Source organism: Ostrinia furnacalis, unplaced genomic scaffold (assembly GCF_004193835.3).
Source record: "Ostrinia furnacalis isolate ACB-3 unplaced genomic scaffold, ASM419383v2 OfSCF1632, whole genome shotgun sequence".
NCBI lineage: Eukaryota > Metazoa > Arthropoda > Insecta > Lepidoptera > Crambidae > Ostrinia > Ostrinia furnacalis.
In genome coordinates this window covers 19232-37813 of record NW_021131871.1, presented here as the reverse complement: position 1 = coordinate 37813, position 18582 = coordinate 19232, and the positions used below count along the sequence as shown (strand labels likewise).

The following is an 18582-nucleotide window of genomic DNA, read 5'->3' as shown; positions in this document are numbered from 1 at the left end:
ATAATTAGGCGCGAGCGATAAGGATCGGTAGCTTGGGGTCATTGGACGAATTTCTACGTGCTCGGCGACCGGGCTTTACCTGATTATTATACCAGCAGACTTGGTTTCACTTCTTATGCTTATGCAGCTGCGGCGCAGACAGCTTGACCTTCCCTGGGAAGTTGCGGGCGATGTTTTCTTCCTTCACCGCTTTGAGCAAGTCCCGCTCGCGCGCGGTGCACGCCCGGTCGCGTAAGAACACCTGTATTGCGGTCTTGGCTGCTTTACCGCGCTTGCTGGTACCGGGAGTCAGTTTTACTTTGTACCTGGGAAGTTAAGTGATTGTTTAATGGGAATAAATATTTGAAATAAATAAAAATGAGAACGGCTGGGCCGATTGAGCTGATTTTGGTGTTAAAATGTTTGTCGTAGTCCAGCGTAGGTCTAAACGGTGAGCAAATAAGGAAAGATTTGCTTATTAATTCCCTTTAAGGCGGAACAGAGTTCGCCGGGTCAGCTAGTTTGAAATAAATAATTACGGGTCTAAACACGTTTTCACACATTATTGATGAAGTACATGGGTACCTACAGCTTGACTACAGACATAGTCAGAAATAGGAATAAACATAACTAATTTAACATTTTAAAGCCTTCTCGAGTGGCGACGACGGACCGCAAAATTTATAGTGAAAGCATGTGGGTACGGACCGCGCAGGACCAGTCATTATGGAATCTGTGGGGTGGTCTTTGTCCAGCAGTGAACGGCATCAGGTGGAACGAACGAATAGGACATGGAAACAGGGACCTAAAATGACACTCACTTGTAGTTGTGTAGCGCGGAGTAGGGCGCTACGACTGGTACTGCGAATAGCAGCTCGTCGTCTGCCAGCGGTGCGCCTGTCAGCTGAGCTAACAGTTCGGCGTCGGCGTCCGCGCCGGCTGTCTCTTGCTGTTGGAACACGATCAAAAACATTCGTTACTACATCGTTTAATACGGATAAGGGCCAGCAAAGATCTGGAGAATTACGGCGAAGAGATTTTTCTTCAAAACTCCTGTGGTCACCGGTGCTCATGCTTTACGTAGGAGGGCGTAGTGAGTTTACGTCAAACGCATTCAATGTCCACTGCGTATAAAAGTGACATTAAATGTATGATGGATTGTACAGCGCCCCGAGCGGAAACTTTCAAGAACTAAAATCTTCATATATTTTTTAAACACGCTCGCTAGTGACGTCTTTTGATGTATTACGCCATTACGTTGTTAGCTGACTATAGACTTCTATGTCAGTTAAGGGTGTACAATGTACAGTCGCGGAATGAAAAGGTTCGTCACCTTAGTGTCGGTTTTCGCTTGCACTAGGTACTGTAAGAGTCAAACCTGCCAACATAACAGTGCAAGAAACAGTGCTGCTAACATTTAAATTTAAATATGACGTTTGCTAACGAATAAGGTTTTGCTTGTTTATTTTTCTATCCCATCAGTGCAATGCAATGATGACATTGACTAATGAGGAAGATGTAAATCAAAATTTATTCCCCTTTTTCAGCCCTAACAAAAACTTTAAGCTAAAATAAGACTAACTGTGAAAAAATTTTGTTGATATCACGAAAATTGAATATTTTATAAGCAAATCAATATGGGAACGCGCGAAAACTGATAGCACCCCTGAAATACGGGCGGTGACGTCACACCGCTCGTTGGGCAACGACGGACGGGCGGCGCGGGTGCTAGCTGCGCTCTGTAAACTTATTTTCGTTCATTTCGATACATTTTTTATTTATATTAACCGTATCTGATGCCAACCAAATAATCTTCCGAAAGTAGATTTACTTATGGTTGCGGATACTTTCAGAAAACATGCAAAGTACCTATATTATTGCAGAAATCCAAGTGCTAAAACTTGCAAGGTAAGTGAACCTATTATTATGGATGCAATAAATAATTGAGTATTTAGTATTTACGCTTTTTGTAGTATTTGAGGTAGATTATAAAAGTTCTATCTAGTTTAAAAGTAAAAGTACTAGTGCTGTCAGTCAGATTGCTGTGGGTTATCGATAAAAAATAATACCCATCAATAATTTAGCAACGTTATGTCTTAATATTTTATTTTTACAGAGTTGGACGATCACGTCCAGTCGTGTTATAGACTAACTATCCAACTATCAAATTATGGACATAATGTAATACTCGTAGGGTAAGTTCATTTGAAAAGACTATAATATCCGCGGTGTACAGTAAAAACAAGAGTTACTACACCTGAACACAAAGTTAGAGCTACGGCATATCATTGTACATTTGTTTGTGCTGAAGATAACGAATAAATTGGAAAATCTGGAATGCGGAGTTTGTGCAGCAAGCAATGAAGAATGCAAACATACAATGGCATTAATTGGTTTTAAGGTTATATGTATAGACGTAGTGAAGATCCCGCTTGTACCGAAGTAGCGTGCTATTGGAGGAAACCAAAACTGTTGTGCAAGTTGGATCTCAGCTAAAATTTATTAAAGTCAAAGATGTGAACTATACAAGGCAGTATCAAAAATATATGTGTCAGTAGTACTACCACCATAACCATCTGACACAAAGATCAGACATTTTTTTTGTTCACTTTAAAAAGTTATTAGTATACACTTTGTAACTTTCTATGGAATCAGTGTACGATCAAGAATCGGAAGTAAGGTACAGTCTGTTTTGTCACAGTTAAAACTGGTTTCTAACTCTATCGAGGGTCGTCAACGTTTTTCCTGATTTTTATAGTTTGAGTCTGTTACGTCTTTCTTTTTCTGTTCTACTTGAATCTTCGTATCTCTCGTCTTTATTTCTATTGCAGATAGTGAGGCGGGTCGTTACATTCCCTCTNCAATGCCATCCCGGCGGAGGTAACGGGCGGTGTGACGTCACGCGCTAAACGGTCAAGTGCGAGTTGATTTTTAAAACATCCAACTTTGAATGCCCATAGAAAATTCAGTTTTTGAGATATCGAAAAAATTCTTTCACTAATATTTTTTATATTTTATGTTTCATCTTTTTACATTATAAAATAATTACACTCATCTTCCTCATTGACAATAGCTTTTTTTATTTAATAGAAATAATAATGGCAGGTTGAACTAACAAGAAGGTTTTAGTTTATCAATCATAATAATCTTCTTGACAAGATAAATCGTCAAACAACTTTGATCTGAATAATTTTGAACTTTACTGACGAACAGTTAAATATTATTTTCTCTAACTCGAGATCATTCTGTAACATAGTTTCAAAAGGTAATTTGTGCTCGCGATTCGTTGAAGGAATCAATTTGAAAACTGACGAACCTTTTCATTCCGTGACTGTACATACCTCGACCTCGGGCTCCAGTTCCTCCTCTGAATCAGCTTCCAGTATAACGGGCGCGGGCTGAGGGATCTTCTGCGCGCGCGGGCCTTTGGTCTTGTTGCCTGCCTTCAGGCTGCGGCCTTCTTAGATCCTATACGTTGTTAGCTGACTATAGACTTCTATGTATTTAACCGCCTCTGTGGTCTAGTGGTAAGAACACCTGCTTCAGACGCAGAGGTCCCGGGTTTGATTCCCAGTGGGGGCAGATTGTTCGGTTTGTTTGGTGGTAGGGCTTGTTCTAAGTCCGCCTGGCTAGCTACCACCATCTTACCTAAGTCTGTCGCCTTAACAACAATTTTAACAGCATTGTGTTCCGGTAGTTATAGGTAAGATAGCCAGTTCCTCCGTGGTTGAAGATTCCGGGTGAAGCTCGCTTCCACCTTCGGCTTGATCATCACTTACCATCAGGTGAGATACAGGCCAAGAGCATCCTCGTTGTGGATAAAAAAGACAGTTAAGGGTCTACATACCTCGACCTCGGGCTCCAGTTCCTCCTCCGAATCAGCCTCCAGAATGATGGGCGCGGGCTTCTTCAGAGCCTTCTTTGACTCATATACGTTGTTAGCTGACGGTGGACTTCTATGTCAGTTAAGGGTCTACATACCTCGACCTCGGGCTCCAGTTCCTCCTCCGAATCAGCTTCCAGTATGACGGGCGCGGGCTGCGAGATCTTCTGCGCGCGCGGGCCTTTGGTCTTGTTGCCTGCCTTCAGGCTGCGGCCTTCTTAGACTCCTTTACGTTGTTAGCTGACTATAGACATCTATGTATTTAACCGCCTCTGTGGTCTAGTGGTAAGAACACCTGCTTCAGACGCAGAGGTCCCGGGTTCGATTCCCAGTGGGGACAGATTTTTCTGTTCGGTTTGTTTGGTGGTAGGGCTTGTTCTAAGTCCGCCTGGCTAGCTACCACCATCTTACCTAAGTCTGTCGCCTTAACAACAATTTTAACAGCATTGTGTTCCGGTAGTTATAGGTAAGATAGCCAGTTCCTCCGTGGTTGAGGATTCCGGGTGAAGTTCGCTTCCAACTTCGGCTTGATCATCACTTACCATCAGGTGAGATACAGGCCAAGAGCATCCTCGTTGTGGATAAAAAAAATACAGATAAGGGTCTACATACCTCGACCTCGGGCTCCAGTTCGTCCTCCTCCTCAGCTTCCAGTATGACGGGCGCGGGCTGCGGGATCTTCTGCGCGCGCGGGCCTTTGGTCTTGTTGCCTGCCTTCAGGGCTGCGCCTTCTTAGACTCTTTACGCTGTTAGCTGACTATAGACTTCTATGTATTTAACCGCCTCTGTGGTCTAGTGGTAAGACCACCTGCTTCAGACGCAGAGGTCTCGGGTTCGATTCCCAGTGGGGGCAGATTTTTCTGTTCGGTTTGTTTGGTGGTAGGGCTTGTTCTAAGTCCGCCTGGCTAGCTACCACCATCTTACCTAAGTCTGTCGCCATAACAACAATGTTAACAGCATTGTTGTGTTCCGGCAGTTAGAGGTAAGATAGTCAGTTCCTCCGTGGTTGAGGATTCCGGGTGAAGTTCGCTTCCAACTTCGGCTTGATCATCACTTACCATAAGGTGAGATACAGGCCAAGAGCTTCCTCGTTGTGGATAAAAAAAGACAGTTAAGGGTGTACATACCTCGACCTCGGGCTCCAGTTCCTCCTCCGAATCAGCTTCCAGTATAACGGGCGCGGGCTGAGGAATCTTCTGCGCGCGCGGGCCTTTGGTCTTGTTGCCTGCCTTCAGGGCTGCGGCCTTCTTCAGGGCCTTCTTTGATTCCTTTGCGTTGTTAGATGACTGTGGATGATCAGATTTTATAGGTTTGTAACTCTTTCATTGATCTGTACATAAACGAGATGCTATACAAAAGAAAACTAGGGAAAATAAGGAAAATAAGGACGTAAAAGGTGTGAATAGCAGTATCTATTTTTTTATGAATATAAATAAAATATTTTAAAGAGAATCCTTCTTCGAAATATTTAAATAATTAATCATAATGTATTGGAATATTCGACTAGGTGACGCTGCGGCGCCGCCCTAAAAGAACTGACATAGCCCAACGGATTAGCAAGCTGAAGTGGCAATGGGCAGGGCACAGTACGAAGAACTGTCGGCCGCAGCAAGGTTTTGGAGTGGAGGCCACGTAACTGAAAGCGCAGCGTAGGACGTCCACCCACAAGCGGGACCGACGACCTCATAAAGGTAGCGGGAAGGCGCTGGATGCAGGCCGCCACCAACCGGCCATTGTGGAAATCATTGGGGGAGGCCTATGTTCAGCAGTGGACGTCCTATGGTTGAAATGATGATGATGATAACACTTCCTCTGCTACCTGGGAATCGAAGTGCATACCTGTAGCAGCTGCATCATCCTCTCTTTATCCTCTGGGTCCTGGTTCTTGTACTTCTCTTTCATCTTCTTCATCTTGCCGTGTTGTCCGCGCTTGGTGGGGCACTCCTTGGGGGTCTCTTCTGGCTTCTTCTGTTTCTCTCCTTTGCCCTTCTGCGGCTTTTTACCGCCTTTTTTAGGGAGCGATGGGAAGGACATGATTGTGTCTTCACCTACGATATTTTTTGTATTGTTATAGGTAAATATTTATTTATTTATTTAATAATAATCTTAGCTCTAACATTACAGGTTACCCCAATGCGATAGAGTAGATTAATTAGTACATATTTAACAATTAAGATTGCCGCTATGACTATAACATAAAATAAATAATGTAACCTTTGTGAATTCAGTCAAAGAACAGCTGAATATGTCAACGGTTCTAGCTACTACATTAAGTGTACGCAACGTTCTGGTAATTGGCGCCTCTTTTAGCATATTGGTTCTTGCATTCGGAATTGCGAATAGAGGAGGCTGCCGGCGCCGCCATACGTACCGGTCCGGCACACAAAGCGTCATCGACTGCAGTACGACCTGGTTGCATACCCGCCCCCGTACTAATTTGAACAAATACGTAGCCAGGAGACGTATCCAATATTATAGGCTTATCGCTTAACTCAGTCTGTGCCTGAGGTATGGGAGCGACACGTGAGAGGGACATTGACATGTGACGTGACAGAGCATACAAATCTTGGTTCAATCAAGGTTGGTGGTAGGGCTTGTTCTAAGTCCGCCTGGCTAGCTAACACCATCTTACCTAAATCTGTCGCCGTAACAACAATGTTAACAGCATTATTGTGTTCCGGCAGTTAGAGGTAAGATAGCCAGGTCCTCCGTGGTTGAGGATTCCGGGTGAAGCTCGCTTCCACCTTCGGCCTGATCGTCACTTACCATCAGGTGAGATACAGGCCAAGAGCTTCCTCATTGTGGATATAAAAAAAAAACTGAAGGAGATTAGAAATGTTAGTGACGTGTGACGTTTCAAAAACACCCTCAAGCACCGCTCCCGTACCATAGGCATTGGCTGAGTTAAACGCTATAGTAAGATAGAACCTTAATAACAATTAGATGAAGGTTTAAAACATTAATAGAACTTACTTCTATCTGATGCTTCTGACATAGTTCGCGTTTTGGACTGAACAGTTACTTCTCCTGTGCCATGATCCACCTAGAAGTATAAAAAGATTAATTCGTTATTATTTCATTAATAATTTACTCAATTCATCAATTAATAACTATTTCTTTAGATATTTATTGATAATTTACAATGTAGGGCCAAGTATAGTACCCTGTAGGAGACCCGTAAATATTACCTTAATATGAGTATTTGGGAATTTGCTTTCTGAAGAGCTTTCGTCATCACTGTCTGTGTCACTGTTTTTGTCTTCTTTTTCATCCTGTTTATCTTCTTTCTCATTTTCATCATATTCTTTATCATCATCTTCTTTGTCAAGATCTTCTGTAGGAGCGGTTTGAGAAGACGAATCGTCTTTGTTGTCAGATTTGGAAGTTTCTTCTGATATTGTGCCCAGTTTCGGTTCGGACGATGATTTTGCGTCTTCCTTGTCTGAGGGCTCATCTGGGAACATTTTTGTTTGATGTAATACATTCGTAAAGCTACTAAGAAAACGTAGGTACAGCCAGCGTCAAATAGTTTATGTAAATAAATGTATCTTTCTTTCTTTCTATCACACCCAAAGTAGCTAAAAAGTTCAAACATGACTTTGTTACAATGAGGGTTTCCGCGATTTAAAAATCCGCCAGATGGCAATACGTAGACGCGAGGTCCAAATGCTGCATGATTGGTTATTTTTGACATGACATTGACAGATATGTCAAAATCCACCAATCACGCAGCATTTGGACCTCGCGTCTACGTATTGCCATCTGGCGGATTTTTCAATCGCGAAAACCTTCATTGGAATAACGTTTTGTTGTCAATTTTTTGGCCACTTTGGGCGTCACGAACTATTTGACGTTTATAGTGACGTTCGAGAGAAATGCATCTAAAAATTACGTGTGATTTTTACAACAGCCACAAACATTACGACTTAACAAGCTTCAGTTTAAAGAATTTAGACTCAAAAATGATTTCACACTCCAGTTACCTTAACCTTCTCTAGATAAGGAGATATGAAACAAAATAGTTGTTAAATATAATTTAAAGTTAGTTGCTATATACTCGTATAATATTGGGTGTTACCATCATCAGAGACAATGATCTCCTGCTCGTCTTCCTGTATGGATGTGACGTCAGAGGCGGTATCGTCCAACACGATCGTCTTGCGCTCGCCGCGATGTTTCTCTATGCAGCTGTCTTCCAGCTGGTGAAGAATAAAGAAATAATGATTATTATTCAAGTTTTTTTTTTCATTATTACAATCATGACATAATGACAGCAGGCGTTCTCCAAATAGAACTAGTTTTCAGCGCATTCTGACACTGCGCTTCTTACCCAGGGTTTTCATGAGTAAGAGATCGTTCGTTTCACCCCAAAGACGTCTATGACAAAACTGGGGTCCGAAGTGCAGCTGCTCGGGCAGCAGTTCGTTCTTCTTGCCGCGGATCATGCAGGAACTTTGGTGAGGTGACCTCCAGTTGGCGCTAACTTGGAATAACAAAGGTGCACGCGATAAAAGGCTCTCACTCTGAACATAAAGATGTATCCGAAGTAAAGCTGGTGACCTCCCATGGGCGCAAACTTAGAATAACAAAGGTGCACGCGACCACAGTTTCTCTTACCCTGAACATAAAGGTGAACCCAAAGAATCTTTGGTGAGGTGCCCTCCCGTGACAACACACTTGGAACCAAATAGGTGCACTCGACAATAGACTCTCTTACCCTGAACATAAAGGTGTACCCGAAGTGAAGCTGGTCACCTCCCATGGGCGCAAACTTAGAATAACAAAGGAGCACGCAACAATAGACTCTTTCCCCCAGAACATAAAGGTGGACCAGTGCAGCTGGTCAAGCAGCAGTCAGTTCTTGCCGCGGATCATGAAGGACCTTTGGTGAGGTGACCTCTAGTTGGCGCTAACTTGGAATAACAAAGGTGCACGCGACAACAGTCCCTCTTACCCTGAACATAAAGGTGAATCCAAAGGCCAGCTGGTCGGGCAGCAGGTAGTATCAAGAAGGACCTTTGATGAAACTTGGAATAACAAAGGAGCACCCAACAATAGACTCTCTCACCCTAAACATAAAGGTGAACCCGAAGTGCAGTTGGTCGGGCAGCAGGTATTCATGAAGATCCTTTGATGAGGTAACCTCACATGGGGCGCAAACTTGGAATAACAAAAGTTCACGCGACAACAGTTACTGTTTTTCTTACCCTGCTGAACATAAAGGTGAACCCGAAGAACCTTTGGTGAGGTGCCCTCCCGTGACAACACACTTGGAACAAAATAGGTGCACGCGACAATAGACTCTCTCACCCTGAACATAAAGGTGAATCCGAAGTGCAGCTGGTCGGGCAGCAGATAGTTCTTCTTGCCGCGGATCATGAAGGAACTTTGGTGAGGTGACCTTATATGGGCGCAAACTTGGAATAACAAAGGTGCACGCGATAAAAGGCTCTCTCACCCTGAACATAAAGGTGAACCCGAAGTGCAGCTGGTCGGGCAGCAGGTAGTTCTTCTTGCCGCGGATCATGAAGGAGCCGGTGGTGAGGTATTCTCCGGTTGGCGCCGACTTGGACACTTGGTGCGCGTGCACCCACCAAGCGCGCGTCATCACTTTTGCTTCCCACGCCACGCTGGGGACAAACGCAGAAGTTTAAAGGAAGATCTTTTGGTATATTGCTTGGATCAAGCGACACTTGAACATTCACGAGGCAACCTTTACCAGGAAACCGTTCTGATTACTGGACGATTCTTTACGGCTGGTAAACTATCCACAAAGTTATTAAAAGTGAGACAATACTAATTTAAATCGCAATGAACGACCGAGAAGTGTAGATCTGCAGTCACTTGGGTCAGTGAAATATACTTCAGGAGTAAGTCATTCAGCCATTTTGAGATCATGTATGGGGCAATGGATGTAATTCTAGGCATTTGGAAGCCCCGTAGGAGCAGTTAAGACACTAGAGCGCCGTGGTGGCGTATTTAGAGCACTTGGGAGTCTTGAAAGTCATTTATGTCGGGAATCTTGGAAACTTGTGAATGAGACCAGTAAGACGTGTAATCAGGTCTTTTCTCTTTACGTCTCGTCTCCGTTTTGGTGGAACACTGCCTTTAATACTCGTCAGGCCTCACCTGTAGGCCACAGCGGCCTGTCCGGCCTCGGCCAGAGTTCGCGGCGCGATGGGCGCTCCGGACGGGTTCTTGACGACCACAGACGACGCGCCCGTGACTTCAGCGTGCACGTACACGTCACCAGCTTTGAGGTAGCGTGGCTAAGGTCATGTGGGACATCGGACTTATCACTAACAGGACCATTAAGACACGAGAGGGTGATGAATATCACTTATAAGGCACTTGGAGTCTACGGAGGTCATTCTAGACACTTAAGGGGAGGCTTGCCCACTTTGACCAGGTTATTAAAGCCATATTGGGCCATTTAAGGCACTTGTACGGGCGACTTGAGACTTTCGAGAGCTCACGGTCTGTCAAGACACTAAGTGGAGTAGCTATTTATGTATGACTGAGGCTGGATGATCAGTCGATCGTCGGGTTTCACCTATAAGCCGTCGGGCTCGTCAGTTGGGTTCTTTACGATCACGTATACGTTGCAGTTAGGGACCGTTTTAGCCACTTGGGAGTAATGTAGCTATTTTAATGTGTGTGCTGTGGTCTCACCTGTAGGCCACGGCGGCCTGTCCGGCCTCGGCCAGCGTTCGCGGCGCGATGGGTGCTCCGGACGGGTTCTTGACCACGACGGATGATGCACCCGTGACTTCAGCGTGTACGTACACGTCACCGGCTTTAAGGTAACGCTTCACAAGCAACTCGTTCTGTTGCTGATCGCGGCCGCCTATCACCTGGACAAAGAACATTTGTGAAATCTAAATTGTATCTTGAATTATGCTATGACATAAATATATTTCGTTTGAAAAATTTCTCGTCTCCTGGGTATGAAAGAGACTGCTTCCGTATTCAAATGGTCTCTAGGTACAGGTCTCCACAACCCATCTGGCTGATATCGTTGATGGTTCTCAAGAGCCTATTCGGTCATCCGCTTCAATTAAAGGACGTCTACTGCTGGACAAAGGCATCCCCCAAGGATTATCATAACAACTAGTCCTACGCTGCCCGCATTGAGGTTCCCGCGACCTTCATTAGATCGTCAGTCTACCAGGTGCGAGCCCTATATTACATCTTCTGGTCTGTGGTAACCACACGAAGGTCTATTCCACTTTGATCACCTGGCTTTGATGACCCAGGTGATCAAAGTCCACTTCCAGCGACAATTTAGTGTCCTTTGATCACCCACGGATACGATGCCCTGGGTGATCAAAGTCGACTTCAGTTAAATTATTATTTTAGTGTCCTTTGATCACCTACATACAAATCATCTCCTCTGAATAGGCACGTCATGTCCAATTGTTGTAAGTAGGTACAAACATTTTCTTAATATAATAGACAATTTTATTTACAGCATGAAATATTTTAAAGCGTTACTAACCTAAACAATGTTTGTCCGTACATTAAGTATAAGAGGAGGTGTGATTTGTATGTAGGTGATCAAAGGACACTAAAATAATAATTTAACTGGAGTTCACTTTGATCACCCAGAGGCGCCCAGAGCATCATATCCGTGGGTGATCAAAGGACACTAAATTGTCGCTGGAAGTGGACTTTGATCACCTGGGTCATCAAAGCCAGGTGATCAAAGTGGAATAGACCCACACGAAAACTTTATTGCCCCAAGACCTATACCTAAAACTAAACTTACCAAGTAGTTGTCCGAGGATATGAACCAGAAGAACTTCTCGAACCAGTACGTCTTCCTGGCCTTGCTGATGCTGCTGATGGCACTAGCTTCCTTCAGGGTCTGCTTGGTCTTCCTTTCAGCACTTTTTAGAGCTTTGTCGGAGGACTCGATGGTTTTCTGCTGCTTTTTGGCGGCGTTTCGCTTCTGGTCGTAGTATCTGAGTGAGATAAGAATATACTTCTTTAGAGTAAAAGTCAATTAACCTCTTGAGTATGGAAAGGTATAATAATAATTAAGGTTATGGAATTTCTGGACAAACGTGTTTTGAAGTGTTAGTGTGTTTGTAAGTTAAGACAACACAACTCAGCTAAGGCCCAGTTTTTTGATTCATAGTTAAAATAACAAATTGTTAAATTTTGGTACTAATGGTTAAATATTAACAAAATGCTAACTAATAGTTAAAAAATGTACGAAAAGTCAAGCTAACCATTGTTCGAAAAACATTTTTTTCTGATATTTAACCACTTGTCATTTGACATCTGTCAAATTTGACTATTGGTTATTTTAACTACGATTCAAAAAACCGGGCCTAAGAGCAAGAAATCGTCTGAGTGAGAGTTGAACAAATAAAAAAAACGAGATTCTGTGGCGATGCAAACGCGATCAGTAACCCTCCATCCGTTCTCTCCCCGATGTCGTCCGACACGGTCGCGCGTTTGCATCGATACAGTCGCGCGATGGCATCGCCTCTGTAGTGCGTTGCAAATGCGACTAACGCGCGTTAGTAGTCGCCTACAAAAAGTTACCAAAAGTCGCCGTGGGCGAGGGCTCTAATCCTCCTATTTGTAGTCGGGTTCGTTCGTTCGTTCGTTTCAGCCAAATGACGTCCACTGCTGGACAAAGGCCTCCCCCAAGGATTTCCACAATGAACGGTCCTGCGCTGCCCGCATCCAGGCTCCTCCCGCGACCTTTACCAGATCGTCGGTCCACTTAGTAGGAGGCCTGCCCACGCTACGTCTTCCAGCCCGTGGTCGCCACTCGAGAACTTTCCTGCCCCAACGGCCATCGTCTCTACGAGCTATGTGCCCCGCCCATGTATGTAGTCGGGTAAAAACCTATAACATCATCCATCAACTCACCTCCTAGCATTAGCAAACGCCGTCAAAGACAAGTCAATATCCACGAGCATCGGCTCCAGTTTCTCGCTGTCATCGTCTTCATCATCACTGTGCTTGTACGGGTCTTCGAGCAGTAAGGTGATGTGGTTGGTCTTCAGCTTGAGGTCTTTGATGTGAGAGGCTACGGGGTCGGCGTTGTCTTGCGCTGTTTTCACCAGGAGTTTGATGTCGTCCCAGGACATCTGTATGGGAAATATTAGGTTAATAATAATTATTATTATCATCATTTCAGCCACCATAGGGCTCCCCCTATGATTTCCAGCTTGCCCGGTTGGTAGCGTTAAGTTGTTAGGTTTGGTTAGGTAAAGATAATATAGATGATAGGAAAATCTATAATATGCAATCACCAAATAGGCAACCAGCATAGGCACGAAATAGGCAGTCATATAAAATTAAAATCTTTCTCAAGCTTCCAAAATTAGCATGTTTCTGATGTCACATGGCTCTTGTTGGAAAATGCTAAATACTTATCGAGAAAGACGTCGCGTTGCCGTCACGTCATCGTCGTATCGCGAGGCTCACTTGAGCGATGTGCTCGGCGCGGACACTGCGTCATGGTTAAGTCGATGTTGCGTCACAGTCACGCCGATGATACGTCACAGTCACGCCGATGTTGCGTCACGGTCACGCCAATGTTGTGTCACAGTCACGCCGATGTGCGTCACTATCGCGCCGTCGTCACGTCACTATAGCTTCACCCTTCCACAAGAGCCCTTCAAGTTACCTGGTTGGCGATAGCAGTCTGTATCGCGAGGCGCGCCTGCTCGATGAGCTGCTCATTGCGAGCTATGAGCTCAGCAGCTCGCTTGTCCGCGACCTGCACGCTCGCGAGCTCAGTCACTCGCTTCTCGTGGTCTTTGTTGACGTCGGATCAACGTCCCGCCGACGTTGCGTCACAGTCACGCCGATGTTGCGTCACAGTCACGCCGATGTTGCGTCACAGTCACGCCGATGTTGCGTCATAGTCACGCCGATGTTGCGTCACAGTCACGCCGATGTTGCGTCACAGTCACGCCGATTTTGCGTCACCGTCACGCCGATGTTGCGTCACTATCGCGTCGTCGTTGCGTCACCCTTCCATCAGAGCCCCTCAAGTTACCTGGCTCGCGATAGCAGTCTGTGTCGCGAGGCGCGCTTGCTCGATGAGCTGCTCATTGCGAGCTATGAGCTCAGNTTGCTCGATGAGCTGCTCATTGCGAGCTATGAGCTCAGCAGCTCGCTTGTCCGCGACCTGCACGCTCGCGAGCTCAGTCACTCGCTTCTCGTGGTCTTTGTTGACGTCGCATCAACGTCTCGCCGACGTTGCTTCACCGTCACGCCGATGTTGCGTCACAGTCACGCCGATGTTGCGTCACAGTCACGCCGATGTTGCGTCACTATCGCGTCGTCGTTGCGTCACCCTTCCATAAGAACCCCTCAAGTTACCTGGTTGGCGATAGCAGTCTGTATCGCGAGGCGCGCCTGCTCGATGAGCTGCTCATTGCGAGCTATGAGCTCAGCAGCTCGCTTGTCCGCGACCTGCACGCTCGCGAGCTCAGTCACTCGCTTCTCGTGGTCTTTGCGCACGTTTTGAAGCTTCTTCAACGCTTCTCTTTCCACTTGCACCGTCTGGAAAGAATACAAACGATTAATAATGCAGTTTAGTTTATTATCCAGGTGCTACCTACCTTACCAGATCGTCACTCCACCTGGTCTGCTATGCTACGTTTACCAGTCCGTGGTCGCTACTTGAGAGCAATGAGAGCTTTTCAAGCTATATCTTTTACCATCATCATTTCAACCATAAGAATTCCACTGCTGAACATAGGTCTCCTCTAATGATTGCTATAATGACCGATTGGTAGCGGCTTGCATCCAGCACCTTACTGCTACCATTATGAGGTCATCGGTTCACCTTGAAATACGCAGCCGAAAAGTACGTGTCCTACGCTGCGCTTTCCGGTACGTGGCCCCCACTCCAGAACCTTGCTGCTGCCGTCAGTTCTGCGTACTATGTGCCCTGTCCATTGCCACTTCAGCTTGCTAATCTGTCGCGATATGTTTTAGTTCGTTTTTACGGATCTCCTCGTTTCTGATTCGATCTCGTAAAGAAACACCAAGCCCTCTCCATACTGTCTACGAACCTTCAAATCAATCTTCTGCCCCTCCAAAGCCGAGTAGAACTCATCCACAGCTCTGTCAAAGGTCTCATACTCTGCAATAGGCTGCGAGCGGTGCTGAGAGAAGACCAACGGATGGAACTCCTGGTTGGTCAGCAGGAAAGTAGGTGCTTCGCCCTCGGGGCTCGGTCTCTCTTCTTTCTTTTGGATGATGTAGCCCTGGAATTTGAAGAGAGACAAAAATGATATAGACATCGATATTGATAGATGTCTTTGTGAAATAAAAAAAATATGACAAAATGCATACGAGACCAGCTGGGTCTGTGCATAGTTTTAACTAGGGTGTAAGGCGATTATCACACTGCGCCGCGCTCCGCCGCGGTCCGCGTGATTTCATATAAAAAATCCCGCGCGCAGACGCGTTGTCAGTGTGTTGTGCCGCGCGTGTTTTCTATACAAACTGAGGTACTTCCATACAATGATTAAATCTGTCGTTCCGCGTACCGCGGCGGAGCGCGGCCACACTGCGCCGCGCTCCGCCTAACTATGTCTTGGTGTTAAATCTGTTTTCTAGTCTAATCTAATAAAAACAGAATAGAAAAAATAACAATCTTACTATCATAAAGATATCAGCAGAAAAGATAGTAATTCACTAACCTTTGAGACTTCTGTTTTGGCAGCATCCAGAAGTTTCTCAGCCTGTTTGAGGGCCGTCGCGAGTTTCCCAAGGTCTCTCTCGGCAAAAAAACCCTTGTTGGGGTCTGAGCTCACTTTCATGTTGCCTGTGAGACCATTCTCTAAGAGCACGTGGTCTATAATGGCCGATCCGTATTCTGTAAGAAATATGTAATTATTTCGTCAGATTATTAAAACAGATGTGGAAACAACAATATTTTGTTTTTGGAAAGTAGAGAAAAATTTACATTCCAGCAGCCTTTGCACATTTTGCAGCAAAGACACCTTTGATATAATGGTATTAATGGTTGCATATTATGCGTTCCAAAGCACACGATGCGTTCCGGCGCCGCGCCTCAAAGATTTCGTCATATCGAGCGGTGCGGCGCCGCGCCGCACTTTGCTTCAAAGTGTTCCCCCACATATATTTCTATGCCGCCGCAGCGCATCGTGTGCTTTGGCTCTATGGAATAATAAGTTTTTTTTCTTCCTCTTATTATCTACAATCGGCCAGTCATAGCCATAATTAGATGCGTTCTGGGAGCGGATTATTTGAATGGTATGTATGTATGTATGTAAATAATGGTGATGCAGTGACACTGGAATATTATTTTACTTATACAGTTGTGACATGATGTTCAGTACCACTTTTTATTTTTTATTTATGTATTTCTATCTCTCACGACAGACTAATTTAGGAAAAACATTTCGTATATTATATCTCTTTAACTATAGATCAGCATTGTGAGAGCTGGTGCTATGTTAATAAGTTTAAAAACTTATTAGTTTGACCTTACCAAGGTTGGGATTCAGGATCTTCTTCAAATTGTCCCCAGGTTTGCTTTTTGCCAGTATTTCTTTCAAAGCGTCTTCTGACGGTGCAGCGTAGTTCGTTTTTGCCCTGTCTAGTGGGTATTTTTCCTTGACAGCAAACCTGTAAAAATGTTTAACACATATTTAGTTAAAGAGTCAATCATCAATACATTATGTGTCATGTCTATTTATTCAACAAAGTGCAAATCCGATTCATAGTGAAGTGTGGCACTTGTAATTGTCTTAGTGATGATAACATATTCTCATGAGTGGTTAGGTAGGAGTTATTATTGCTTACTAGCAACCCGCCCCGGCTTCGCACAGGTGCTAAAAGTACTTAAAAACCTTCCTCTTGAATCACTCTTATCTTTTAAAAAAACTGCATCAAAATCCGTTGCGACTTTTACAGATCTAAGCATACATAGACATACAGAAAAGCAACTTTGTTTTATAATATGTATTGATAGTGATTGGACTGTTTATTTACATAGTGCTAGACTAAGACAGTATTTACAGTAACATACAAATACTTTATTAGATAAATACCTGATTTTATCTCCTTCCACATGAGGCCTGAGTACGTTAAGAATGGTCCAGTCACAGTCGGTCAGGACTATGTTTCCCCTGTCATACAGTTCCAGTATAACATGATACGCTGCCTCACCGGTGCCAAACTGGAGGTCTACTATACGATCAATGCCAAGCTGCGTGAGACGCTCTAGTCGTTTGTTTTTTAGATGTTTCCTTAGCTACAATAAAATGGAATACACAATCATTTTGAGTATCAATTTTTTTGTGTGTCTTAAATCACAAAGTTATTCTACAAAATATTTTTAATGTTTAAGTAATTTTTATTAAGTCTTATCTCTTATCTTATTTTTGGGCCGCGCATGGGCGCAGTGCACGTCGACCCATTGGGATCTTTTGTGCTTCCCTATACCTTTATCCCCCCTCATCCACAAAGATCCTATCCATATAGTGGATCAAGTGCTTGGGTGAGAAGGACCTATATTCTTCTGGCGTCGGATAAGCCGACCCCAGGAGACCCATTCTAGTTCTAGCTAGCGCGTCACATTCGCAGAGTAGGTGTTTCATGGACTCCGCATGTTCTCCACATGCTCGACAGCTGTCATCCGTAGTTAGGCCCATTTTGTGGAGCATTTATTATTAAGTCTAGATTTTGATAAACCTATATGCCTAAGCACTGATAAGAATGAGACACTTTTGCATTGTTGACTGGAATGAATACGACTGGTTAATAAACAAAATTAATTATATAGATTTCATTTAGTTTGTTAACTACCATTCTTTTTAATAAATACTTTTACACACCTTCATTGTGAACCCAGAGGGTGCCACATTCTTGGGCCATTCAAATTGTGTGGTGTGGAATCTGTTTCCTGACTCCAGTAGCAGCACACTCTTCTCTTCAGACCGCTGCAATCGTATCACATACGTTTTGTTGTCGATGTCGTACACTTGATTGACTCGCATGCCAATCAGCCTGAAATGTAGATTTTTCAGATTTAAAATAGGATAATGAAATTCCTAACAAATATTAAAAAGATAATTGGTTCGACCTAGCCCAGGACAGGAAGAAATGGAGCGGGATGGAGGAGGTTTTGCCCATACAGGGTGCCACAAGAGGGAACGGACAGATGCTTCTAAATTAATTTATAAATTGTAATTTGTAAACTTGTGGAAATAAAAGTTTTTTATTATTTATTTATTATCAAAAAGATAATCTTTACGTACATTGCCAAAAATTCTGGGTTGCATCACGGTCAAGGCAACCTAACATCATTTCGTAATTGGTTTATTGTGTTTTATCTCATAGCTTATGACTTAAGCTTATGGTACATTTATTGAAGATTCGAATCTTGCATTATTTTAGAATAATGCAAGATAATAACAGTAAAAACGTAAATAAATTATGTAAAAATAAATAAGTCCAAAACAAAAACATAACCTTTACCTCTGTAATTCTGTGATCATACACATTATATCGTAGGTATTAAATCGGTTCTTCATCTTGTTTGCTTTATTTTCTTTTCATGGAAATAAATTCTTTACACTTTATCCTGCAATAAATTGCACAAATCTGAAAAAAACAGCGTAAACGTTTGCAATTTTACTGTCAATAGAAATGTCAAAACGAGTGACGTTGACTCACTCCACTCAGCTGAGCAAAAGGCCACAGTGGAGAGA

General features: G+C 43.9%; 1 protein-coding gene across 2 annotated transcripts; it reads right to left on the bottom strand.

Moving 5' to 3' along the window:
* Positions 1–49: 49 nt before the first annotated feature.
* Positions 50–18530, bottom strand: Clbn (Nuclear export mediator factor NEMF homolog Clbn). Of its 2 annotated transcripts, XM_028305005.1 has the most exons (18): positions 18350–18530; positions 17707–17878; positions 16921–17123; positions 16359–16495; positions 15544–15719; positions 14911–15105; positions 14213–14395; positions 12749–12969; positions 11631–11826; positions 10535–10716; positions 9321–9492; positions 7941–8061; positions 7051–7316; positions 6836–6905; positions 5702–5910; positions 4990–5148; positions 801–928; positions 50–305 (listed from the first exon to the last, which is right to left on the bottom strand). In XM_028305005.1, the coding sequence occupies exons 1-18, from the start codon at positions 18403–18405 to the stop codon at positions 107–109; spliced, it is 3045 nt and encodes a 1014-aa protein (XP_028160806.1). In that variant the 5' UTR covers positions 18406–18530; the 3' UTR covers positions 50–106. The 2 variants fall into 2 exon arrangements, with proteins under 2 accessions (XP_028160806.1, XP_028160807.1); XM_028305006.1 differs by lacking the exons at positions 50–305; positions 801–928 and adding an exon at positions 3874–3960.
* Between the last annotated feature and the right edge of the window lie 52 nt (positions 18531–18582).